Raw genomic sequence first — 27,561 nt, forward strand, 5'->3', positions numbered from 1 at the left:
AAGAGAACACGTCACGACACCGTAACTTTCGAAATATACATAAACACACTGTAAGTACAGTGTATATGTGTTTGGACAAATTATCAAAATTATGGTAAAAATTTAAAAAAAAAAAAAAGGAAAAAAATATTGTTTATCATCGATAAAATTATACAGTTTGGTATAATTCAAAATTACTTAAAAATAAAATCCCAATAATGTCTAAAATAAAAACTATAGCAAATGTTTTGTCTTTAATTGTAATGTCCAAATATTTAAATAGATGGAATAAACACGATAAGCACTGCGAACACTCGACTACTGGCGCAAACTGCATATAAACAACAGTGGAACTGCGCGACGGACAGTGCCGCAGTACGCTAATAGCTCGCATCTCACCATGACGTGCATATTCTTGCGCGCGTAGCAATTTGATATGCACTGTGTTTACCACAGTGCATATCAATAAAAACACTTCAATATAATCGCCTGAATATTCATATAAACTATTAATAGCTCTTCGAGTGTGTCATACCAGCTTTCGAATTTTTTTCTTCTAACAAAAACTGAGGTCTCTCCGAGGATATTTTGTGCGTGTCAACTTTTTTTTTTATGTTATTTAATTAAGAGATGTCTCAGATTCAGTTTTATGTTGCTTTCCTGACATCACGTAATTCCAAGAGTCACGAGATGGCGCCACAAATACGCGCCCTTCTCTAAGAATCGAAAATGAAGTTTTTTTTTTCTTTTTCATTCCAAAATTATGTGATACAAGACTAATACCGTCGTTTAAGATATGAATGATCCTTTAATAAAAATCTTATTTATTTCATAAGAAAATCAATCACCAGAAGAATCAACGAAGGAAACTCAACATTTTTCTCACTAAACAAGTTCGGAGGCTTGAAACGGAATTTCTCAGCAATTCTGTTTTAGGAATCTTTTAATTAATCGCTGACCTACTTGAGATTTCGTGCTTTCTCCGAGTTTGGATCTCTATATTTGTCCAAAAGGAAACCGAACTTTTGATAGAAATAAAAGACAGGCCAATTATAATTATTCAAATCATTTATTTCAATCAATATACTCTCCCGCAGCTTCTATACAGCGTTTGGCAGGTCAATTAATTCGTTAAATGAGTTTTTTATATCGGTTTTTGAGCTACTGTTGAGGGTCGTGGTCACTGCCGCTTGAACATTTTCAATGGTGGCGTACCGCTTTTCTTTCATCGGTAAATGAAGTCGGGGAAGAGAATGAAGTCACAGGGTGCTAAATCAGGTGAATACGGTGAGTGATCCAACACACACACTTGGTTTTTGCTCAAAAACTGTCTCGCAATGTTCGAACGATGAGATGGCGCATTATCGTGCAAAAGTGACCAGCTGCTTGCATCACGATATTGATGCCGTACGCGACGAATTCTCGCTATCAATCGCTTCAAAACTTCGAGATAAAACTCACCATTGACCGTTTGGCCAGGCGGAAAGAATTCTTTGTGGATTCGTTCCCCTTGTAATCGTAGAAACAAATCAGCATTGTCTTTACTTTCGACTTCTCCAAGAGACTTGTTTTCGGATGCCCCTCTTCTGGTGGTCTCCACTCAGCACCCTGACGCTTTGTTTCGGGCTCATACTCAAAACACCAAGTTTCGTCAGTCACCAGTAAAGATCATTTCAAGGAAGTTCGAGTCCTTACGAGCAGTTTTAATGAGATCCTTGTAGTGTTCAATTCCATACATTTTTTGGTCGTCGAACTTGTGGGGAAGAAATCACGAATTCAATTTACGGAGGTCCAAACTCTCGATGACAATGTTGTGCACAGCTGATTTTGGAATCTCAAATTCATCTTTAATCAATCTCATGAACGACTTCGGTTTTCTTTGATGAAATCACGTACTTTTTGGATGTTAGCTTCGCTCAGTCCAGTTTTTGGACGGTCCGGCTTTTCGTCGTCTTCAAGCGTCTCACGACCACTCTTTGAAATCGCTTAAACCACTCGTAAACTTGAGTACGCGATATAAGCATTCATCACCGCATGCTTTTTGAAGCATTTGATGCGTTTCGGTAAAACTTTCACCAAGTTTAACACAAAAGTCAATCGCAGCTCTTAGTTTGACTCATTTTCCGACCGTTCGTCAAAACACACTGTCACTCTTGGCACTATAATAGGCTTCTTCTAATGAAACAAATGTCATAAACAGTTGACACGACACTAATGAAGGTTGCCGCTTTCGACAACAAAAAGATACAACAGGTGGTGCCACTAGTTTCTTCCATTTTAGAAAAGTTCGGTTTCTTTTTGGACAGAGGGTGTAATTTGTTGTGATGCGAGTCTCTCTCTCTCTTTCTCTCTTTCTTGTAAACTAGGTTAAGAGCAATGGCGACGGTGAAAATTTTAAGTGGGGATGCTGCATACAGAAAATAAGAAAAAATAATTTATTTTTTCCTAATCAGTAACCAATTTACTAATAAATAAATTTACATATTAAAAGTTACTTTACCAAAAATAGTTCATCCTCACCACGAACACGCACCAATAATAAAAGTTTCGTATCTCACAGAAATAGCACGCGCAAGCATACGATACATTGCCCAACCGAGCAGTGTCGGAATCACTTGTAACGTGCAATGAGAAGTGCAAACGAATATCGGCGAGTCTAGCCGCAATTGGCCGGACGTGATTATTCCGACACTGCGTTAGATCGCAGTGCATTTGTTTCGTAATCTAAAGCGTTAATCGAACAATTCCGATTATTAACTATTCAATCAATGTCAAAACATAAGCTGTAACCTTTAACATGTTGTATTGCATTTATATAATGTTGTAAGCATTGTTATTATTTATAAACACAAACAAAATTTAATTTTTTCGTTTTTTTCTTGGGGGTGCTGCAGTATCGCAGTGCTTACGCATGAGCCGCCACTGGTTTAGAGTAATTATCCTTAATTTCAGCACAAAGCTTTAATATTATCACATGGAAAATGTTACGTCACAACATCGCTGAAAATAAGTAAAATAACCTTCGTAAACAGAATCAAATCTTTAATTGCCCAAATCAGCTGAACAAAAACATTCCACAACCAGCTTTACAAATAGTTTGCTGTTTATTGAATGCGGTGTGGAAGCGATTCGAACTGTTCGATTTTATCTGCGCTTCCGATTTAGTGCAGAAGTTTCAGAATTATCACCTTTGCGGATAAAAGCACTTTTAGAAATGGAACGAAAACATTTCCAAACAAAAGGCCGTCGGAGGATTCTTTTTTTGCTTTTGAGTTATCTGTCAGAGGTACGGAAAGGTGGTTGGAGTTGCTGTTGTTATGGTAACAGTGGAAAACCGTAGCGTACCATTGTTGTGTGACGTGGCTTAAAAGAAGTTACCATAGAAACGCAAAAGATTATTTTTTTCATCGCTGAAGTGCTTTATTCGCAACACCAGGGGAAAGCAAGATCGTTGTAAAATAAACACGTTAGTTAGTCTCAGCGCATGCGCAATATATCAGACCACCGATTGTTCATTGGTTGCCAAGAATATCGATGACGAAACGTAGATTTGCAAACTGATATATTTGCCAGCGATGTGTCGTTAATTTTCAGTAATCTGAACCCCATATAAAATAACCCTAAGGGATATTTTGATTTTCCTAAGAACACTGCTTATTGTAAACTAGATTTTGCAGTAAAACATACTGATTGGATGTTTTAATATTTCCGAAAAGTATGTCGGAGCTTTCTGCTGGTAATTGTCTGCTGTTTAAACCAAGTGGGATTGGGTGCGTGATCGAGTATGAGGGATACGATGTGCACATCCTTGTTTAGACTAAAAATGAAACAAAACAAATCAAAAAATTTGAGAATCAAAACTTATGGGATGGCGACTCTATTATCAACTCTCGTGACGTGTTTCCCTCACGCGCAGTCCTTTGAGAAAATTTGGTGGAAGCACCGTTGGCCCGTGTTGATGAAGATCTCACAGAATACGAACGCACTTCTTACAGAAGACACACGCACTCCCGTAGCATACAAGAAATTTGTTTTCTACCCATAAGTTGCTAAGAAGAAAGTTGCAGTTCTTTTGAGACGTTACAAATTAAGCGAATGCGCGGTTTCTTGCATGTAATGGATGAAGACATCCAAGCTGTTCATCTGAAGCGGAATTAATTTAAAACAAAACGATGAATCATCCAAACCATGACAATTCCACCATTTTTAACGCACATTTGACCAAAAACTGGAACTATCTTGATGTAAGATAAGCTGGCTGGCTGCAGTGCACGTGCGAACAGTCACGTAATAAGACGGCAGTCTGAAAAGTTCTCCGCCTCGACCATAGATGGCAACACTATCGGTAAGATTTTTTTCCAAGTTGATGCATTATAACTTGTCATAAGCATCCGTGTGAAATTGCAAGTCATTCTATCAAGTAGTTTGTTTTATGCAGCTGTCAGAAGAAAAAGTGTTGTCTGTATCCCTTGAAATGGATAAAACTGAGTATCGTGCGGTTATGAAATTCTTCGTAAAAGAGGGTTTAACGCCAAAAGAAATTCATTCGAAGTTCATAAAAGTTTATGGGCACACTTCTGCTTCGTTTTCAACAATTAGGAAATGGGCTGCCAAGTTTAAACGTGTCCGTACCAGCCTTCAGGATGATCCACCTGAAGGACGTTCAAAAAAGTGTAACAACACCAGAAATCATTGATGTCGTGCACAATATGGTACTGGATGACCGGCGAGTCAAAGTGGGTGAAATTGTTGAGACTATAGGCATTTCAAAAGAACGTGTAGGGTATATTTTGCATGAAGAATTGCAAATGAAAAAGCTTTGCACAAGATGGGTGCCGCGCTTGCTCACAGCAGATCAAAAACGCAGTCTCATGAAAATCCCTGAACAGTACTTGGAGCGGTTTAACAAAAAATAAAATTGATTTTATGCATCGATTTATTGCTATGGATGCGATTTGGATTCACCATTACACACCAGAATCCAAACAGCATTCAAAACAGTGGACAGAAGCCGGTTGTTCAGTGCCAAAGAAGACAAAGTCGGTTATGGAACCGACTTTGTCAGTTCAGCAGGAAAGGTCATGGCTTCGGTGTTTTGGGATGCTAAAGGCATTTTGTTTATTGATTATCTTGAAAAGGGTAAAACAATAACCGGGGAATATTATGCCGATCTTTTAACCAGACTAGATGAAAAAATTCGTAAGAAAAGACCCGGTTTGCAGAAGAAAAAAATCATCTTTCATCAGGACAATGCACCTGCCCACAGAAGTGTTTCGGCAATGGGAAAATTAAGGGATCTGCACTAGGAATTGTTGGACCATCCACCATATTCCCCAGATTTGGCTCCCTCTGACATCTACACCCTTCCCAAAACTAAAACTCTTCCTTGCTGGTGAGCATTTTTCTTCGAATCAAGAAGTGATTGCAGCTGTAGAGGGATATTTTGCAGATCTTACTGAGAACCACTACAGGGACGGGATGATGGCACTCAAGCATCACTGGAATAAATGTATTAGTGTTAAAGGAGATTATGTTGAAAAATAAAGATAATTTTGAAATTATAAATTCGTTTTTTCATTGTTAGGCCGAGAACTTTTCGGACCACCCTCGTGCAAATGAAATTAACAGTTTAAACAAGTCACGTGACCAGCAACACAACATTTCTAAATATTGCATAGCAGTTCGCGCTTCTTGAAGAGCCACACACTCGTTATTAAAAGCTCGTGTTGTTAATAGCAGTAATAATAGGAATTAAATTATCTCCATTTATTAAAATTATTGCCTCCAGTAATTTGCACACTTTTCTCATACACACCATTAATAGCAGAATTAGCAGGTAACGAAACCCAAGGGTGACATCAGCAGAACAGACAAAGATCCGATTTTTAAATGGAATAAAAAACGTGTTTTCTGTCATCCAAGTCGGAATGTTGCCTGCAACTTATCTGCACGGTGGGCTGAGGTTTAAAAAGTAAAATATTCTACGTGCCTTATACTCGTAAATGCGTTCGTCTTATCCTCTTGACGTCTTCTACTAAGTGCCTCCTTTCGATATAAAATCATAACCTCAGGACGAATTGTCGCTCTAGGGTTATGTCAAAGGTCACATGTAACCGACGAGAAAGGCATCAGTGGTACGCTAATTGCGTTATATCGCGTCTCACGCACCGTATGACGCGTGCATTTCGTGATGATGAGTTTACTATTTCGGTGGCTGGCAGATTTAACGGCTACACGTAACAGGACAATCTGAACACGCGCTACGTAAACACACGTGAGTGATCATTCTTCGCATGGATGCAAATATCGAGTGCGTAAGCGATGAACGAGGATTCTTAAGATAGCAAATTATGAATTATCCATTTTGGAGGGATTTTTTAATTTTTTTTTTTTTTTTTTTTTTTTTTTTACAATCTCCCAAACGTTTGCTTGTGGAAGTGTATTTCATCTCACTCCAGCTCAGCAGCAGTGTATGTATTTCGTTGCTAGTACGCATGCTCAAATACGCGGCATTTATTCTGATCAGTCGTGGTGAGTTAAAAACAGTAAACTCTGAAATTAGCTTGGGAATGGATAATTTGAACGCATGAAGGGTGGTTTATCAATGAATAATTTTATTTAGTGTTGAACATTAATACTTTTCTGCAGAGTCAACGCATTAAACGCAAGTTGCTTCATCACAGGCTGCTTCTATTGGTGTTTCTTTCGAACAGTAATTGAGTTGGATGTTGTAAACGTGTTTAAGGCGAACGAAATAAATTAGCTACCGTGTGCAGAACACGGCTGGGAAAAAGCGGATCGTCTAAACAGGTTGTACAACAAGAAAAAAATAAATAAAAAAGGGGGGAAAAAAGCTCCACGCAACCTGTTAACTTATCTTTCCTTCTCTCTCTCATGCACATCTCCACTACAAGTCGTATCACAGATCCATCCGCAACTGGATAAAAAATATGATTGATTATAGCGAGAGATAAGAAAGCGGCTGCAACACGTGTAAAAAACAAAGCGCCCTCTCGCCAAGTTGTTTGGTATTAGTCCACCTGAGGGTACACGAAAACGCAGGCTAGAAAAAACTTCCGAATATTTGTTTTCTTTCGACAAACTTGGCAACTCCACGCCGTGTTTTGTGTACAAGCGAGCTCTAGAGACAACGCTCGTGACGTATTAGGGTTAGTTACGCGGATAGAAAGGAAGAGCGCTTGCTCAGCTGTGAAGTTTGCTGTCGCGTGTGCGTAAAAAAATTTCGACCACGGAGAGAAAGAAAGAGAATAAACGAAAGGGAGGCGGGAAAAAAAAAGAAAGAATGAAAGTTCGCATCTTGTGAGGATATTCTTAATTAGGTGCGGATTTTTTAAATTCATTTAAGCCGTTGTAATTTAGTGCTAAATCCAAGGTTTTAAGGAACGTCTTACTGTCGCTAATTCTTCTTACTTTTTAAGACATTGATCTTAAAAAGTAAGCAGTCTGATCTGTCGCTTTGATATACGTACTTATCAATAACAGGAGACGTTCAACTGCACGAACCTCTCCTGTTATCAATAGAAAAATAAAACGCGTATTCCCTCGGACTGTCTTCTGATTAGCAAGTAACTCAACATCACGAAATGTTGGTTTGGGGATTTTTCCCACGAGGTCGCCGCATTCAATAACCGAAAGCATCGCTGACCGATGCCCCATCACGCGGAAGCTTCTACTCCTAGTAAGAGGAAACATCGAATTTCGAAACATCAGGGAAATGCTCGTGAGATCAATACCTCGACTTGCATTTCTTTGTGTATCACGTGTTGCGAGGCGTGACGTCAATGCCTTTCGCTAAGAGCGCACACACTTGAATATCCACGACTATCGCCGGTTTTCTTCACATCCCGAGAAAGAGCCTGATAATGAGATGCTTTTCTTTTTCTTATTTCTTTTTCTCGTCGAATGTTCCAAATTCGCCTTTCAGTGCTGAATCGAGATCGAACAAGGCGAGGGAAGGAAGTGCACGTAACTTACAATTTTATTTTGCTCTCTCAGCCGTATAGTTTCAGCGGATCCCTTAAAAAGTTGTCTTCTTGAACCCCTAAAGTAGGCCACGATAAGTATTCCCTCAGTAGAGAGAATCTATTCAACCCCGCCTCTAATAGCCCTCATTAGAGGCGGGGGTTGCGTCTTGGTAGTCATGCTACGGAAGAAACTGCAAGATCGATTGGTTATTCTAATACCAATACGAATGTATTAGCCATTAGAGGTTGAGCTAAGGCTGTCGTGTGGTAACTGACGCTTTTTGTTTTCCTGGGGCCAAACCCGTATTTTCGAATAAAACTCTCCACCTCCGTCTGAGACAGACTAGATACCTCAGTTTTCTTTTTCTTTTTTTTATTTTAAACAAAAGCCAAGAAACATTCCATACGTTCTTGAGGATTGGAATACAGATGTTTCAATGTTAAATTAATCTTAAAATTAAGACAAGCAAAAAGCTGACACCGAGTATAACCACTCTCTACTCCCCAAGCAAGCCCAAAAACGAATATCAATAAATAAATTTAGTTTAATCCTTTATCCAAGTGTAAGCAAACAAAGTTTGCTCCTGAAATATCTTCAGGACTGAGGTAAGGCAGTACATCCCTTGGCAACTCCGAGCAAAGGTGGACCAAGCTCTCATCACTCCTTGTCTCAGTATCTCCCATAATGCAAAACACATCTCCTTGCGGTCATGTATAATGCTATGCATTATGGGAAGGGTCATTACCCAGACCTGATTCGACCTTTATTGAGGTCTCAGCGGGAGACAGACCCAGAGATGGTGATACTAAGGTGGAAGTAATGGAGAAGTTATATTTACCTATATCAATAAATGTTCGAGGGTGGTTTCCTCCAAAAACTCGGGCGATCCCACCTGAAGGATCATTTAGCCTCATTACTCAGCGGTTTTTTTACTCGGTGACAGGCCCACCCTACCACCAAGAAGAGCAGCTCATATCCCAGGAAAATGCATCCGCACATCCGTAGTAAACCATATCAGTGGGTGTTAGACCCAGAAGGGAGGACTTTTGAAAAAAAAGCCAAATACTATTAATAGTAAGGGAGCAAGATTAAATGCTAATTATAAAACTCATCTATATAATTAATTATTATGTTATAATAAACCACGTTAATTATTCATTTAATTACGTAATTTTAATTAAGTTATCTTTATAATCATTACAGAGGATTGATATCGCTTCTGCTGAGATGATCATTTGTAAATATTTGGAAACTTCCGAGTGATATCATTTTTTTATATCGCTTGTGCTGCCATCTATCGCTACTGATGAAAACAAGCATTTAGTTGAACTCGACTAGGAAATATATTATAAGCCAATTATCAGTTCCGGTAGCGCACTCAGGATTTAATCTTGGGGGAGGGGGGAGAATTGAGTACACGATTTGAGAATACACACTGCGCATGGCATATACGACCTATGACTGAGCATCTGCAATGATCGCTAATTCATAAGTAGTATAGAAATAGAAGACACGACACGACATAAATTAAATAAATGAATTTTAATTAGGAAAGATTTTTGGAAAATTTTCTAGTGTTTTTTTCCCCTTTTTCTTTGGTGGAGCCAGGGACCCTTGCCCCTCTGGGTGCGCCACTGATCAGTTGTACTATTCAATTTCCATGAAATCAACCAGTATGTGCAACAGAAACCCTTTATTACAAGGGCGAAGGAAGTGAACTTAAAATAATAATAATTATTATAAGTAGTGACTTTTCGGACTACTCCAAGTCACACAGTTTTTCATTCTTCCCAATGCTTTTCTAAGAATTCTACGGAATTTATTTTATTTCGCTTTATGTCTGAAGGGAACTGAGAGATCTGAACAAACATAATCAAGAATACTTCTGACAAGATTTTTTTTTGTTGTTGTCGTTATTTCAAATGTCTCTTTTTCTTTTTTGTCTGTATGGGATATCTCTGTGTGATATCGAAAACTGAAAGCCGCAATCTAAAGCATTTGAATTTTAGAAATTGTAAGCCAAATATGAATCAGCGTATCCTTTGAATTGATGTCTTTCTACATAAGTGTTGAAAGTAAGAACGCCTAGCGAAAGTCTGAATCTACCGAAATGAAAAGGGTGCTTCATTGAACAGACCATCAGTAACCGAAGATTTGGAAGAGCAGGAGATTCATCAGTCGCTCTGTTTGCGTCAATGAATTGAAATTGCCGGAATGCTTCACGCAGAATAGTTTGAATGACAGAAAGGCATTCACAAACGGTACAAATTAATATGAAGATCTAATTCATCACTTGCTAATGAAGAGGATACTAATTATCACTTAGGAAATTTCCATTAAGAACAAATTATACGTCTAACAGAATAATTTCCTTCCAACGTCCACCACATAAACGATACTCGTCATTAATCGTGTGGGAAGAGGCAAATTTTCCCGAACAGATCGAATTAAATGCATTAAAGGACACCATCGATGTCTTTGCATGGGAGGAAGAACAGTCACGTGGGTACGGATTGATTGATTGACTTAATTTATGGCTAATTAAATACTTTTATTTATTTATTTTTCAATAGAAAACAAGTACATTATTAGTCAACTAATTCCACAGGTGTGTCGCAGAACAACAAGAAAACAATTAACGAATCTGAGATGGACACTGCAGAGAAAACTTTCAAATTCCGCGTGCTCACTGGCTGCAACCATCTCCACTGCGTTCAGCCATCAGTCGGAGCAAGTGCCTGTTAAGCCGACGCCCCTAGCAGTTAGTCGTTGGAGCGGACATAAACTGATTATCCTCGTGCTAAATAGCACGCGCATTCCCTTTCGGTTGCGATAATTTAGAAAAATGGCCTTTCCCCGATCTCCAATGCAAATAACCCTTAATGAGCTGATGTTAGACACTTCGGTCGTTTCCAAAGTTGTACCGAAGACTGCTAACAGAGCGATCTTAAAGTGCTGACAAACTTTGCCGACTACTTCCACCTGACTTGCTACGGATGAAATATTAATTACGTGTTAATCTTTCGCAACATTACAGGAACATCGACTCACCTGTTTGGCTTCCACTCGCCACGAGTTAATATCAATCTTTGTTTACCCAGACAACTAATTATAGCTTTCTTTACTCGCTTAACGGCACTTTTATTAATTGGCGTTTAATGTTGACACCCCCTCCATTCCCCTACTGAAATGGTGTGCTCAATAATGAAAGAAAAGTACTTTGTTATTAACTGTGATAATGCGCGTGCTAACAAGAAGTCAAGCTGATCATTACCATCGTCACAACAAAACGTATTGGCAAATTTTTATAGAGTTACAGAAGGCAACTCTTTCTCAGGCAAATTTATCTTTTCGCTCAGAGAAAAATGAGAAGAAAAATTTCAAATAGCTCAGAGATTAATGCTGAGTTGCTATTACGCCAACAGTCTCCACTTTTAGTATTTTTTTTTTTAATTATCAGGTGAACGTTGACGTAATAAACTGTGTGAAGCTTCTTGTTCCAGGAATAAGTTCTCGATATAATCAGAATAACACAGAGAGAGAGAGAGAGAGAGAGAGAGAGAATAAAATAGGTTATCAACCGAATGCATCAGAGCTTGCTGGCGAACAACAATTTAATAACTAAGGTCAATATCAACAAAAAAATAAACATAAAAGAAAAAACTATTTTGTAATATGAATATAAAGCTAAAATTCAACTATTGCACATTTTAGTATATTTAGAATTTTAAACATGTTTTAAAAATATAAAGAATTTACACAGATTTATAAGTGTGTGTAAATACTTCCCTTCCTTTTGTAAGAATCTTCACGTGTTTCTCTGTGAGTAAGCCAACAACGCATCCCCTTATTTTCCCTAACTATCGTTTCTCTGTTATTATGGTGAACTAATGGAACTGTGTATCCGCCCGTCACTTACCAAGATTTTCAAGAAAGAAGTCCTGTTGAGAATGTAAAGAAAAGAGAATATCAGTGACGTCCTAACGCCATCTTGTGGTACTTATTATTATCCATCCATCCATCCATCCATCTTCAAGGCCCACCTTTCCTAATTGGATTGTGGGGGGCAACAGCTGCAAGACGAACTTCCAATGGTCACGATCCTCCGACACCAAGCTCATGTGTTCTGGTGGAACTCCCAAACGTATCCACCCAAGGTTTTGGATATAATCTATCCAGTGAGTCCTTGTCCTTCCACGTGTCCTCTGGCTTTGCAAAGAGGGCATGCTGAGGGAGCCTCTCTTGTGGCATTCTGACCAGGTGCCCGTACCAACGTAACTGTGATCTCCCAACACGGAGAAGCAGCGGTTGAGTATTGAGGGTTTCCCGAATTGCAGAACTTCTGATTCTGTCCAGTCTTGTCAGCCCCGCAACCCCTCGAAGGAACCTCATTTCAGCCGCTTAGATTCGTGTCCGCATTCTTTCGGTCATTACCCAACTCTCATGACCATAGGTGAGGATGGGGACATCGACTGTATTGAAGACAGCCCGCTTTGCCTTCTGGCTTAACTCCCACTTCAATACTACCGAACGGCCAAGCTCCCACAGTATTGCGTCTACTCAGCCAATTCGTATCTAGTATCTAGCTCTACATCCCCCTTTCCATCACTCGTGACCCAAGGTATTTAAACTTCTCCACCTGCCTCAGTGGGACTCCACTAGAGTGCACTGGGATTGTTGTCTTGAGACCACAAATGTTTTTTGTTTTGGCCACACACTGATCTTCACCCGGCATCTGCACAAACAGCTACAAACCTATCCAGGGTCCGATGGAGGTCATCTGTGAAAGAGATAAGCAGAACTAGGTCATCTGCAAAAAACAGACGTCGAATCCTACATCTTCCAATTCTGACACACTCACTGCCTCGGCTGTGCCTATCAATCCAGTCCATACATATTATGAAAAGGAGGGGGGGGAAGAACACACATCCTTGGCAGAGACCAACGGAGACTGTGAAAGGCTTTATGCTACTGTTTTTTAGACACAAAACTCTGGGCATCCATACAGGGACTTCATGACAGCTAATAGTTGGCCATCCACTCCATACTCCTGTACTACTTGCAAAAACTCATCCCGAGGAACCCGGTCATATGCCTTCTCCAATTCCACAAAACATGTGTAGACATTGAATAAAAGCCAAAAGGCTATTTTTCTGGCAATCTTAATAATAATGAAGGGGGATACAAATCCTTTGATGTTTATCTGCCAGTAAGCGAAACTCTAAGAACTTGGACTAAGATCTATGAGTTTCATGCCGAAGAACTATCGGCAAATTCAAGTGTAGGTAACCACTTGGTAGTACAACACCAAGGCAACTCGTATCAAAGGTGGAGCAAGTTCCCTCACTATCCTTGATATTTTCTCATAATGTGAAAACACAGCCCCTAGGGGATGTAATACTGTAATTACATTATGAGGAGAGATCACTATCCAGACCGGTTTCAACCTTATGTATAGGTGAAGCGGGCTCTAAAAATAAGACGATCCCGAAAGATCGCCCAACTCAGCGTTGTTCCACTCGATGACAGGCTCACCCCGTCACCGAGAAGAACTTCTGAGCATTGGCTCTACCCAGTGGCAGGCTCACCTCACCACCAAGCAGAGCCATAATCTCAGCGGTGACCCCACTCAGAGACAGGCAAAAACCTACCTCCAAGTGGAGCCTCTCAAAGCCAGATCCGCTCCGCACCGGTTTCCACCCTCATTGGGGTCTCATCAGTGAGTAGGTAGACCTGGAAGATAACAAGGTTTAAGTGAAAAGAACTTACATGCCTTCACTATACGAATGCCATAACGGTGTGCTTGTATGTTATAACATAGATTGAAAGCCAAACGGCTATTTTTCTGGCAAACTTAATAATAACGAAGGTTGTCCTTAGTACTAGTTAGAGTTACGCTTACTGGCAGATAAACATCAAAGGATTTGTATCCCCTTCATTATTATTAAGATTGCCTGAAAAATAGCCTTTTGGCTTTTATTCTATGTCATAATATACAGGCACATTTTTATGGCATTCGTTTAGTGAAGGTATGTAAGTTCTTTTCACTAAGCTTTGATATCTTCCAGGTCTACCTACTCACTGATGAGACCTCAAAAAAGGTTGAAACCGGTCGGGGTAGTGACCTCTCCTCATAATGTAATTGCAGTATTACATACCCTAGGGGCTGTGTTTTTACATTATGAGAAAATATCAAGTATAGTGAGGGAGCTTGCTCCACCTTTGATACGAGTTGCCTTGGTGTTGTACTACCAAGTGGTTACTTACACTTGGATTTGCCGATAGTTTTTTCGATATGAAACTCATAGATCTTAGTCCTAGTTCTTAGAGTTTCGCTTACTGGCAGATAAACATCAAAGGATTTGTATCCCGCTTCATTATGTGTAGACATTCTTCGCATATTCCTCAAGGACTTGCCTTAAAGTGAAGATTTGGTCAGTAATGCTTCTAGCAGGATGAAAACCACATTGTTCTTCCTGGGACTTTGACTCAACTATGCTCCTGCACCGTCTTTCCAAGCACTTCGCATATACTTTCCCAGGCAGGCTGAGCAGGAGATGCTACGATAGTTACTGTAATCCTTCTGGTCTCCCTTCTTGAAGACTGGTATTATTATGCCTGCCTGCCATTGCTTTGGTGCTCGCCCAGATATCCAAGCAGCCTGACACACTCGAGTCTTCCAGATAACATCGCCTCGATTTAAGGATTTCAGCATTTTGGGCCGAATTTCATCATCGCCAGCAACATTGCCCGATTTTAGCGATTTTATTGTTAAATGGACCTCTTCTGCTGTGAGACTAGTCACTGCCCCGATCTGCACCTCTTGGATGTCCATAACTGCTGGGCCACCGGGTTAAGAAGGCTCTCAAAGTATTCCCTCCATCTGTGGAGGATATCCTTCTCGGTTGTTAAAAGTGCACCATCAGAGGCCTTAATTGCCCTTGCTGTGCACGATTTCCTCCCTCGAAGGCGGCGGATGGTCTGCCAGAATACTTTGTTTGCATTTGCATAGGATGAGTCTAATCTTTCTCCAAAGGATTCCCAAGCCTTCTGCTTTGCTGTCTTTACTGCCGCAGCTTACTGGAAACGCATCTCAGGTGATCTGACCCTAAGCCTTGTTAGGTAGGCCTCTTTTTTTGCCCTGACAGGTTTTTGGACCTCTTGGTTCCACCAAGGTGTCCTTTTCTCACTGCCCGTCGCATTCCGAGCCGCTTTCTGCCACAGCATGAGAGTGCAAAAGCAGTCACAGCTGTTTAGAACAGCTCCCACTCCTCCTCAAGATCTGCAGTATGTCTGGGAATCTCTTTGAACCTGGAGGAAATGTCATCTGTAAATTTATTCCTCGCAGGCTCATTTTCCAATGCCTCCCATTTCACGCAGTATAGCTGCTTAGGCCTACCAGCGCTGATGATAGCATTTGGTTTCTGTAGCTGTAGAGTGCAGAGAACAAGGAGGTGGTCAGTTGACAGTTCTGTCCCTCTCCTCACACGAACGTCCAGCACTGAGGAAAATAGGTTCGGTTGAGACTATAAAGAAGTCAATCAGAGACCTTTGTCCAAGTGTATCCCTGTACCAGGTATACTTATGGACTTCTCGGTGCTGGAAGAAGGTATTCATTATGGACAAGCTGTTAGTACAGCAGAAGTTCAATAATTTCAACCCATTCGCGTTAAGATCAGGGTCTCCGTTCCCCCAACCACATCCTCTCCACATCTGGTCATCTGTTCCGACATGTGCATTGAAGTCTCCCATTAGCCAGACTGATTCCATGTCTGTCACCCTGTCAAAAGCAGCATCCTCTAGGAAGGCAGAGTATTCTGAATCCAGATTTGGTGCATAGGTTTGCACCACAGCCAAGTTGTAGTTTTTCATCTGGAGCCTTAACGCACATATCCCCACTCAGTCTGACAGCCTGGGGCTGTGAGTATCCCCACACCCGCTTTGTCGGGCTCACACCAGAGTAGTAGAGTTTCCACTCCTTATCGAGGTAGATAATTCCAGAGCCTCTCCTCTTGGTCGAAGAAAGCCTGACTAAGTCTAGCCGGTAGCGCTTGGCTTCCTCAACCAGTTCCAACTCCTTCCCTGTCAGAGAGAAGATGTTCCAGTTGCCTAAAGCCATAGTCTGTTGTCGTTGCCATTTCCATCCTTTTGCAGAACCATTTCTTTGCGCTGCCCATAAACACCTCCTCAAACGGGTAGCGGGCCCATTGATGGAGTTTCCTCTAGCAGAGTGCTGAGGAATGGTGTCTAAGGGAGACTGTGACATATTTTTCAAAAGGGTCCCTCTGCCTAAAATCCGAACGCATCCGTTAGTAACCGCGCGACAGACGATGCGGTCTGACATTGTATGATGACCTGACCATGTTACAGTGTTTGGTAATGCCCTATTAACACTACTGCCTCGGTTAGGGGCTGCTCAGGTTTCTCATTGAGACTAGCTTATATATCTGCAAGCCATTCCACTATCGAACATCTCCAGGGAGTTCAAAGACGCATTGAAGGAGTGCACTCTAAATCTCTCTCCCTCTCTGTCTTCACCACTCAATCCTCCACCTGGAACTAACCACAACTACACCAACGCCATCAACCTTACCACCCGCCTGAGTCTTATTATTTTCAAGTTTTTATTTGTTCATAAATCTTTCTCAATATCGCTGAACGATTTCAAGAATTCTATCTTCGAAGGACTCTTTTCAGTTTCTTGATACTTTTAATACATTTTTCAAACATTTTTCATATTTTATTGTAAGTACGAGTTATGAAAGGTTTTTTGTTACTATTATAGAACAAATTTTTTGTTTGACTTTGAAGGATCCACAAACATTGTGCAATCGCTTGTCATCCTCATTAATTTCTCTAAAATGTTCTTAGAGAATTCTATTCTTTGTCTCAAAATATGAAGCACAAAATTTTTGTGCCCTTTTCTAAAAATAGAAATTTTCGTTCCCTGAGCTAATAAGAGCTATCGTAAAAGATTAGATTGAAGCAATTGAAGAGTTTAATTTTTTTTCCCTAGGTTCATGGCGTTGTCTGTAGGTATGAACCTAGAGACATGAGTAGTAGTAGGGGCACTTCTATCAAGATCAAAATCAAAATAAGATAAGGAATCGTGATGTGATTGGTTGTTCATTTGATGACATCAATGTTTGTGTGATGTCATGAGTTTGGAATGTGTGGAATTTTTCTGGGGTCCATCTGTGTGTGTGACATCACGTTTGTTTTGTTCGCGTATGGAATTATGGGTGATGGTAGTGATAAGGATTCGTGTCGTGATTGGTGGGGCACTTTGAACAAGATCAAGATCAAGATAAGATAAGGAATCATGTCATAAATGTTTGTTGTTTTCAGATGAAAATAAGTGATGTTATTTGTTAGTTGTAAATAAGTGATGTTATTGTTTTGAATGGAAAAGGAAGATATTATTAGTGGATAAGGATTCGTGTCGTGATTGGTGGGATACTATAAACAAAATATGGGTAGAGTGAATGAGGGGAAGCGATGTCAGTGTTTTGGATGTGTATTGTTATGAGTTGTAGATACGTAAATGGTTTGCGTATGTCATTATGGATGATGGAGAGTGATAAGATAAATTTTGGAAAGTTTGGAATTTCGCTTCCCCCCTTCTATCAGGGACATCACATGGTGTGTTGGGTTCGCATAAGAATTGTGGGTATTATCTGTCACCCTCTTGACTAACCTTTCACTGGAAGTGAAAGGGTAGTCAAGAGGGTGACAGAGGTCTTCCCTGCAATGGTCCCCCACCCCACCTCATCCCTCTCTCCTCCAGAAAATATCTACTCAGCTTAGTGGAGATGAGCGAGCTCCACATTTGTGGATATCCTTTAGTAATGTCACTTCCAACTGATACTGATAACTTTGGAGGGATAAAAACGTGTTTTTCCCCCTCTTAAGGCAAACGTTCATCCACTGCATCTGCTGTATTGTGTTATGGTGTTTTGTGTTCAGTAATGTAAAAATAATGGGTGAGCCACAAAATTTCTTTGAAAGTTTCTTTGTGAAAAGTTCTAATGGTTTAGAATTTTGTAACAGAAAATTAACATAAAATATAAGATCAGAGCTAATAATCAGTGAAATAATAATAATAATTATAATAAATAACTATTTATTTGTGGTGCCATATGAAGTAATCGAAGAAGAAGAATGAAGGAAAACGATTATGAAAAATCGACAGCGGGTGAAAAATACGAATTTTCACTTATCATTGGGATAATTGATGTACAATTTTTCTTTAATAAGAGTTCAAATTTATTTCTTAAAGAAATTTGTATTTCTGATGGAATTAGTGTAAGATATGCATTGACAAAATCACCTTGTAGTTGGAAAGAATTACCTGAAAGAGTTAAAAAACAGAATTCTTATTTAATAAAATATAACCATCAGCTGAACTGGGAAATTGGTCACTATCTCTGGACAAACTAAGAAATTGGATGATAGAATCAACATGCAAATATCAAATATTACTCGCCAAAGGAAGAGAAAAATCAAAAACATTAACGAAGTTAAAAGGGAGGCCTGTTCTTGATTTAAATGAAATTGGATGCCCAAAACGTGAAAACATAACGTGTACTTTTAAATGCTTTTGGAAACATAACGAAAGATTCTGTGCTTTTAATAATGCTCAGAAATATATGCATTGGTTACCAAAAAATAAATATGGAACCCTTAATTTTACTGCAGTAATAAATTCCCAATGATCACCAGATGAAAATTAACTATCAGATGAGAGTCACATTGTCAAAAATCACATGATGGCAATTCCACAAGCTTGGAATTACCTTTGAACAACAGTGCAAATTTAACAATAAGAAGATTAGGGAACAAAAAATATATTCTATTTTTCACTTTATTTTTTTTCTGTATGTTAGATTCAGTAAATTACTGAAATGCTTTTTAAAAATCAATAAAGAGGAAACATAGAGGGATTCGGTATTCTCTGCATTTTTCTGTTAGTGTGAAATGACCTGGATATGATCTATTGTGGAGAAGCCTCATCTGAATCCTGCCTGCTCTCTGCTGGAGTTGTCTTCAAGAGTGTTTTGGATTCTATTCAACATTACTCTGTTCATGATCTTATATATGTGAGAGAATAGACAGATTGGACGATAGTTTTTATGTTTTCCTTGTTCCCTTTTTTTTGAATAGAAGTATAGTTTTTGAGGTTTTCCATTCCTCTGGAATCTTTCTTTCTTTGAAGTACCATGTGAATCTGGGTGTTATACAAATTTAAGTAAGACCATAACATTTTTTTTTCTTGTGAAATTTCATGCCACAAATTAACCAGAGACATTTTTTTTCAAAATCAACTCAGCGAAACTGTGTCAACTCTTGGAAGCAAAAGGAAAAAGGGGTATTAAATTAATAGGCAGAATTTTAGTGGAGAATATTTCACCTGAAAAGTGACAAAAAAATAAAAAGGTATCGTAGGATGCAGATAACAAGTGAATGAACATGCATCTATCACAAAATGCTCGCCATTAGAAGAGAAAAATAAAAAAACATTAACGAACTTAATAGCCAGACTTGTGCTTCATTTAAATGATACCAAATGAGGAAAACAATATTTGCATGAATTTCAAAAGTTTGAAAAAAGCTGATGAATTTCTTGTTTGCTGTGATCTTAAATATTTATTTGAGGGTAAACATTTTTTTTTTTTACAATTTTTCTTTCTTTCTTTCTGAGCTAAGTTTCATTTGAAATAAGATCAAATAATTATTTATTTGTATTGGAAAGAATATCTAATATAATAATTGGGTTAAAATATATATATAAATATTCCTACTGTGAAATAAATGTCGGGCTGAGAGGACAACAGTCAATTGGGACTAACGGAAATGAGTTTTACATAGTTGAACTATGTAAAAACCATAGTTCAGCTTGTTTTGAAATGTCACATGAAAAATCACGTGACTTACATGTAAGCACCAGTGTGTGTTTGAGGGACACCAGCATATAATTAAATTGTTCAGAGAAGCCTAATCACTGCCGCCATCACGACTCTACTCTAAGAATTCGCACCCTTTAACAGGAAAGAAATACCCCAAAATATATTGGAAATTTAATACTGCTATCTGTAGACAACCAACACAAAACTTGACGACAATGACGGATGTTTGTTACCCTGGGAAAATTACAAGATATCTTATCACCCTGGGAAAATTCCAAGATAGGAATCGCGACGTCATGTGTTTGGAAATTTCTGGGGAACATATACCACAGAGAGACATGACGTCGCGATTCCTATCTTTAAATATCACCACAATGCTTGTGCGAACACAACACACCACGTGATGTCCCTGACAGAAGGGGGGGGGCCCAGCGAAATTCCAAACATTCCAAAATTTATCTTATCGCTATCCATCACCCAAAATGACATGCGCAAACCATTTACTTATCTACAACTCATAACAATACACATCCAAGACACTGACGTCGCTTTCCCCCCATTCACCCTACCCCTATTTTGTTCATGGTATCCCACCAATCACGACACGAATCCTTATCCACTAATAATATCTTCCTAATAATAATAATCCTAATTCGTCATGTTGCCTTGCCCCCACAAACTCCCCCGACTGTAATCCAGTTAAACACGAGTGGGATATGCTAAAACGGGGTGTTAGAACTGCTGATCCTTCTCCACAGAATGAGCATGAACTGACGGAGTTGCTACGGTGGACATGGGTCGAGTTACGCATGGACACCTTCAGGGATCTGTTCCCAGGCGTCTGCGATCCATGATTGCACAGAGAGGTGGTGGACCAACGCTAACGTTATTAGGTGGGTGTTCCTTATGCAAAGCTAACTCAGTGTATTTTCTCACATTCTCTTGCCCTTAAACTACAAACGTCCTCCATTACTCCTCCCACCCTCATCTTTTTTCATATCCGTTGGGGAGGAGATCAGTAATTTAAATGGGCAGGGACGATCTTTGGTTTCTGTTTTGGGCATTTACTGATGCTTGTTTTGTGCGATAATTTTAGTAGATACGACGACACACAAGGGGAGCTCATAAAACTACACCCCTTTCATAAGAAAGGAAATAAATAAATTACGAAATTAGAAAAAAAAAATTACTGGCGATATGATGTAGCTGGCACTGACTGCTCTGCCACCTAGTGGTCTGAAATAGAAATCAACGAATATATATCTATCATGCTATACTTATGTTAGTCAAACAAAACTATTTTATTTCGTAGAGACCGAGAAAAGCGAAATATCGCTTGCATTATTTTTAACATCCCCCACAGAATGTGAAACTGCAGTTTTAATTTAATTCTCCACTTTATAAGAGGGAGACACAACAAATGACTATTTATTTTATATTATCCACTTGATCCAGTTCTTCTTCTTCCGGTAATTATTCCACATTGTGCTCGTTACTATCCCCCCCCCCCCCCGCCCGAACATCTGTTAAATGTATTATGAAAGAAATCCCTTTTCTTCAAGTGTTGACTTAAGACGGCCTTCTCATGGTATAAACATATTTAGTGATTAAGGCGTTGTGCAACATATTATCAGGGAAGAAAAATATCACTGGGGGGATGGGGAGGGCAACATGTTGCTGTACCAGATAGGACGATGAGGGAGGCCATCAACAGTATAATCAGCACACGGGCTTTTCTGATGTAATTATTTCATTTCGTGTGTATTGGAGTCGGTAAAAACAATTTCACTCAAATGGACTGGAAGTTATTTACTTAAATGCTAATGGGGATATTTCCACGAACCACTGGCTCGGGAATGAACTATGCCCCGTCTGTACAGTTTGAAGCGACGAGGTCAAACGTCTTATTAAGAATTCGTGTGCGCGTTCGGGAACCAAAGTTCCCCCGAATTTTGCATTTAATTTATTGTTCAGCTCAAGTAAAAATCCACGAAACATTTAGTTCGATGACACCATAATATTACGGTTTTTAAGATGATATTTAAGACTTTTTTTTTACTAACGAGTGACAAATACCGTCTGCAAGGGGAATTCAGAATACAATCTTTCTACGTTATTATTGATTTTTTTTCTTTCAAACTTCAGAAGCTGATAGGGATCAAAATTCGGAAGGTTACCAGTTGGCCATGAAAAAACCATCTTGCTTTATTAGAAATGTCTGTTGGTCATTTCTATTAAGACATCTTTTCTCCATGTTGGTTCCTTAAATTCTTCGTTTTTTGCATAGAAAAATTAATATTTCGATTAATTTACGAAGAGTCCAACCACGAATCTACACTCTTATAGCACGTGAATATAAGTTTGTGGAGGGCCTTTAACACATTTGGTCCTACGATGGACGAGGTATGGCAAAGGACATCTACCAGAATTCTTCTTGAATAGTAAATTGAGCGAAATATCCATCCCTTTACAACCTCAACAGTATTTATTCAGAAATGAAAGCAAAAATGAATTATTAATAATAAAATAAGTGAAGAAATACAAATTATTAATATTTCTTTTTTACTTTTGTCTTAATTACGTTGATTTTAAGACTCTACAAACTTTGTACAAATAATTTGTTTGTCTCTTCTTTTCTTCGTCTTCCCCCTCCCCAGTGGTTTTTTATAAGCAATGGACTCGTTTTAACTAGTTGACATTATTCTAACGAAGATCACCAATCAAAACACCAATTGGCATCAAATTCATAAAATATTCAATTAGTATCCTTTCCGCTTGATATTTAGCGAGAATGTAATCTGTTTATTAGTCTTCGTTCCCTTCTTTATAGCACGCGCAGTTTACTGCGATTTAACATAAAAGATAATCTACTTTAGTTAACTGGATGTTTCGTACTGGTATCGTTAGTTTGATTAAAAAAAAAAAGGAAGGTCGGTGTCACTGTTTATGTCACCATCCTATACGTCCTTGCTGTTATCACACAGCATGTGCAAGAGTGTGGATTCTCTCTTTCTACTTCACCCCATTAAATAACTTGCTCGACTCAAAACGCATTAGGAACCCAAATTCACACGTGAACTTGATTTCTGCATCTTGCTTACCCCTCTAAGAAAAAAAAAAAGAGCGTACATTTTCAGACTTCCCTTATAAGACAGATGGGAAAAGAAACGGAGAGATTATATCCACGTGCGCGCCATCTTGAAGGTCATGAACTTTAATACGATATTTTATCAGCTCCACGTAATACAAGACAGGTCATGAACGCTGAAACTCTACGCAGTGGTCAAGGTCACCGTTAACCGTTTTTAGCAGTCACTCCCTCCTGTTAGTTCGGCCGTGCTGGTGTCGAATCAAGAAAGAGCAGCCATCTTAATTAACGCTCTTAGAAATGTCTCGAGTGCATTCTGAGGAAACGAAAATGTTGGAGAAAAAGAAAAAGGTAAGATTTTGAAAAGTACTCAAGGTTTCTGCACGGATAAAACAATAATAATTAAAGATTCATTCGGTTTAACCCACAGTATTTTTTAAATATTTAAATTATTCTCTAAAAAGAATAAGATATTTATAAATAGTTTAACTTTTCGATAAATAAAAGATCTTTTTTGAAAATTTATTGCATTTATTTCCAATAAATATAATACAACGATATTTATTAGTAATTCTCGTCTAGCAATTATTATTATTATTTGATATTTCTCCTATTCGAAGAATTTTTGCTGGCCGATGCGCCTTGTAAAGCGTTCTTGTTTCGGATTAGTCCGAGACAAAGATCTTGAAATGATGTGTTTTAGGTCTAGCAATCGAGTGTAGACTTTTTCCGATGTTTCGTAAGGAAAAATCTGAGCTTCCATATAAGGAAACGTCCTCACTTGTAAAGCCCTTATGAGGATCACTCTGCCTAGATGGAATTCGAACTCAAGTCTCTCCAAACGCACGTGTCAATCACACGATTGAGCTACGCATGCGCATTCTAAATATTCACACTAAAAACAATTTATTTGACCGAAAAACGAATTTTTCAAGCTGTAGCATCATCTTATTAGCATGCACTTCACGGCTGAATGCCTTACGGATGCTACCATTTCTGTATGTCCTTCATGCTTTTCGTGATGTTCCATGCCTAACCATTGGTGACTTAAAAGCTTCGATTACTGAAGCAAGGCTAGAAGTCAAAGATGGCGATGACATTTACTCGGATTGTTTCAAAACGTTTTGCGCATGCGTGGCTATTGGAATGACGTAATAACTTCTACTTTCACGTCACTCGTAAGCCAGATTCTGAGTAAAAATGTCATATGCTTTTTCTTTTTTCTTTCTTTTTTTGGTGTTCTAGAACCTGACTCAAGTATCGAGATATCGTTTAAAAATATTCAACTGAGATTCACAAAGAAGTTTGGTTCACGCCATTGTCGAGATTTCTGCTAAGATGACTTATCAAACACCCAAAAATATTGTTTGCTAACAAACAACAGAAGGCTTACTCAAATTTTGGACAGCAGAGGCGAAATAGGGTTAAACTGAAGACATGTTTTAAGTGCGCAGGATTTTCTGAAATGTCTGTTATTTCGAGCATTATAAGTGTCAGGATCATTATAAGTGTCATTATAAGTGTGATCCTCACACTTATAATGCATGGCTTCAGTCGGTTTTGCAATCGTTCTTTCATATTCGTTTGTTTCAGAGGATAATCCGATCCGTTTTTTTTTTTTTTTTCCCTGAGCAAAAAAGGTCAGGTTGGCCGAATGGGTTAATTATCTTTAGGTCGAAGATGCCTTTCACCGCCTGGTGTGAGACTACCTCCGCGCTTACTGGAGGTCTGAAGTGGCTTAAAAAAGTTCCGTGTTTGGTCTGTAGTAGGAGAAACTGTAAAAAAAATAAATAAAATTTAAAATTGAGAATAAAAATATAAAACACCCATCTACCTATGATCCTGCATTCCAGAACGAATAGTTTAAGTCAAGGTATTATTTATAATCTAATAGCTCACAATTAGTAGTTTGTAGTGCAAAAGTCTATCAGAACACGAATTATTGACATCACCAGTAAGGAATCAGCTTCGCGTGCTTCGATGGTCCAGGAAGAGAAAGCAGAAAAGAAGATCCTCACTTCCCAAGCAAGAATACCACGTCGGGATATTAGCATAAGCTTGAAAAAAAAGAAATAAAAAGGCAGCGGGCAGCACGTGGGCAGTTATGAAATCTGCAGAGATGCTCTCCAATTGGAAGAACTCTACTTTTCTGCACGATGGGCTTATTAATATTCAGCGTCACATTTAAGGGTCGGTTTCATATTTTGTCAACATTAAATGCGACTAGGATCAGTTAGATACGCAATAAAAATTCATCATTTAAATCTACTCGGAAACCTGAGTAGCAAACCTCGCGCTCTTGCGTGTGACAGAGATTTACGTGCTTCATGATTTGCGCTTATTTCTTTGCCAAATGTCCTCATTTGCTCGCGTCACGAGAGACGTGCAAGATTGTTGGAAACGTGAGCTCTTGCTAGGATTGCTTCAACGAGATCGGTTGTTTGAAATAGCGCGAAAACCCGTAGAGTATGCTGGGATGGCTTCTCGAGCACCGATTTTCGGCCGTGTTAACAATCGCTCGGGTAAGTGCGAGAATTACATCACGTGGGATGGAAATTCGATTTCTGTACTCAATTATGCCAGCAGATCCGAGGAATACAGAACAGCAGACCGCGTCTTGTCTTTACAGAGCAATTACTGGAATTTTCCGGTGTATATTTTTGATTTAGCGTTTACTTACTTCTTTTGCAGATTCTTGCATTCGAAGGACTCATCTCGGCCCCTTTCACGCCATTCAAAGAAAATGGGTAAGTTTGCATTATTACAGCGGTGCTGTTTTTATTTTAGAAAAAGGTGAAGAGAAAGGGACAGCAATTGATTGCCTCCCTTTCTCGATCCCCTTATGTATCAGTTTCAGATGAAGCAGCCGCTGCATGGCCTGTTTTAAGTTTAATAAATATTCTTAGAACGGTCTTTGAAAGGAAGTGAAATTGTAAGATTATCAACGATTTTTAATGAAGAAGATAATTTTATCTCCCGTTCAATCTTTTCCGTAATTTAAATTTTTCACAAGTCGTGTCCGAATGAGCTATGCATGCTTGACAAAAATCACTCACGTGAGCACATACAGACAGACATAGTTGATCAGAAGTTCACAATCAGCACCGTCAACTTTGAAAGCCTTAAAGGATGAAGAATCGTCTTAATATTCTGACCCAACTCTTCAGCAGTTTGTCAGTTCACAGAAATACTTCAAGAACATTTCAAACTTGATGAAGAACATGCGTCTAAATGTGAGCAGATACAGGCTGTACGTTAAAGATACCAAGAAATTTTATACTTGGTTTTAATCCTTTTCCCAAGTAAGCAAAACAAAGTTTTGCGCGAGAAATATATTCGCGTCTGAGCTACTTGTATAGAGAGGCCAATGATGTTTTATCACTTGCCTTAGTATGTATCCCATAATGAAAAGCACACTCCCTTTCAGACGTGTATAATGCAATGCATAATGGGAAGGGCCACTACCCAGACCAGTTTCACTGAATAAATAAAGCCATCTCTAAAATTAGGACGATCCCTAGACCACTCCATAGTGGCCGAAAGACCGTCCAACTCAGTGTTGTTCTACTCAGCGACAGGCTCACCCCGTCACCAAGAAGAACTTCCCAGCGTTGGCTCCACCCAGTGGCAGGCTCACCCCACCACCAGACAGCGCCATAATCTCAGTGGGGGCCCTACTCAGAGACAGGCAAAAACCTACCACGAGCAGAGCCTCTCATGCATTCAGGAAAACGAACTCTCGACCTATGTATAGGTGAAGCTGGCTCTAAAAATAAGACGATCCCGAAAGATCGCCCAACTCAGCATTGGCTCCACCCAGTGGCAGGCTCACCCCACCACCAAGCAGAGCCATAATCTCAACGGTGGCCCCACTCAGAGACAGGCAAAAACTACCCCCAAGCAGAGCCTCTCAAATCATCAGAGCCAGGCCCGCACCGGTTTCGACCTTTATTGAGGACTCTTTATTGGAAGCCAGACTCAGGAGAGATACCAAGGTAGACAAAAGGTGCTTGACCTTCTTAATAAAAATCTCTGGATGAGAGAAAGATGTAGAAAGTTTTTTAGTTTGGGTGTTAATATATGTTAAAGATAATACCAAAAAAATGTTATGCTTGGTTTTAATCCTTTTCCCAAGTAAGCAAAACAAAGTTTTGCGCGTGAAATATATTCGCGTCCGAGCTACTTGTGTAGAGAGGCTGATGACTTCGTATCACTTGCCTGTCAAGTGATACGAAGTCATCAGCCTGTGTGTATCCCGTAATGCAATAAGTATGTATCCCAAAGTGTACTAAGGCAAGTGATACGAAGTCCTCTCTATACAACTAGCTCAGACGTGAATATATTTCACTTCTAGATACAGACTATGCCTAACTACCGAGGGAGGTACCGAATGCGTGAAATTATCTGCCCATGAAACCAGTTCGTGATTTGCTAACGCGTATTACCAGACATTTGGCAAAACTGAAATTTATGACAAATATAATTCAAATTAAATTTAAAACTCACCAACTACGGACAGCTTGTCGTAACAACGCAAGCAGAACTTTCTGATCCAACTCAACTTACATTTTTCTCGACTCAAACTATTTTATTGAATAAAGA

At 39.2% G+C, this 27,561-nt stretch overlaps 1 protein-coding gene across 1 annotated transcript in view; it reads left to right on the plus strand.

The window, feature by feature from the left end:
• Nucleotides 1-23,155: 23,155 nt before the first annotated feature.
• The window catches only part of LOC150100554 (N-acetylneuraminate lyase-like), a 57,245-nt gene continuing 52,839 nt past the window's right edge, over nucleotides 23,156-27,561 (plus strand). The window contains exons 1-2 of the mRNA XM_090401668.1: nucleotides 23,156-23,310; nucleotides 25,651-25,706. Of these exons, the coding sequence (XP_090257794.1) occupies nucleotides 23,260-23,310; nucleotides 25,651-25,706 (107 nt within the window). The 5' untranslated portion in view covers nucleotides 23,156-23,259. The remainder of the gene's footprint in view (nucleotides 23,311-25,650; nucleotides 25,707-27,561) is intronic.

This window comes from Typopeltis vanoorti, chromosome 12 (assembly GCF_054136105.1).
Source record: "Typopeltis vanoorti isolate ZY-2024b chromosome 12, IOZ_Tvanoo_1.0, whole genome shotgun sequence".
Lineage (NCBI taxonomy): Eukaryota > Metazoa > Arthropoda > Arachnida > Uropygi > Thelyphonidae > Typopeltis > Typopeltis vanoorti.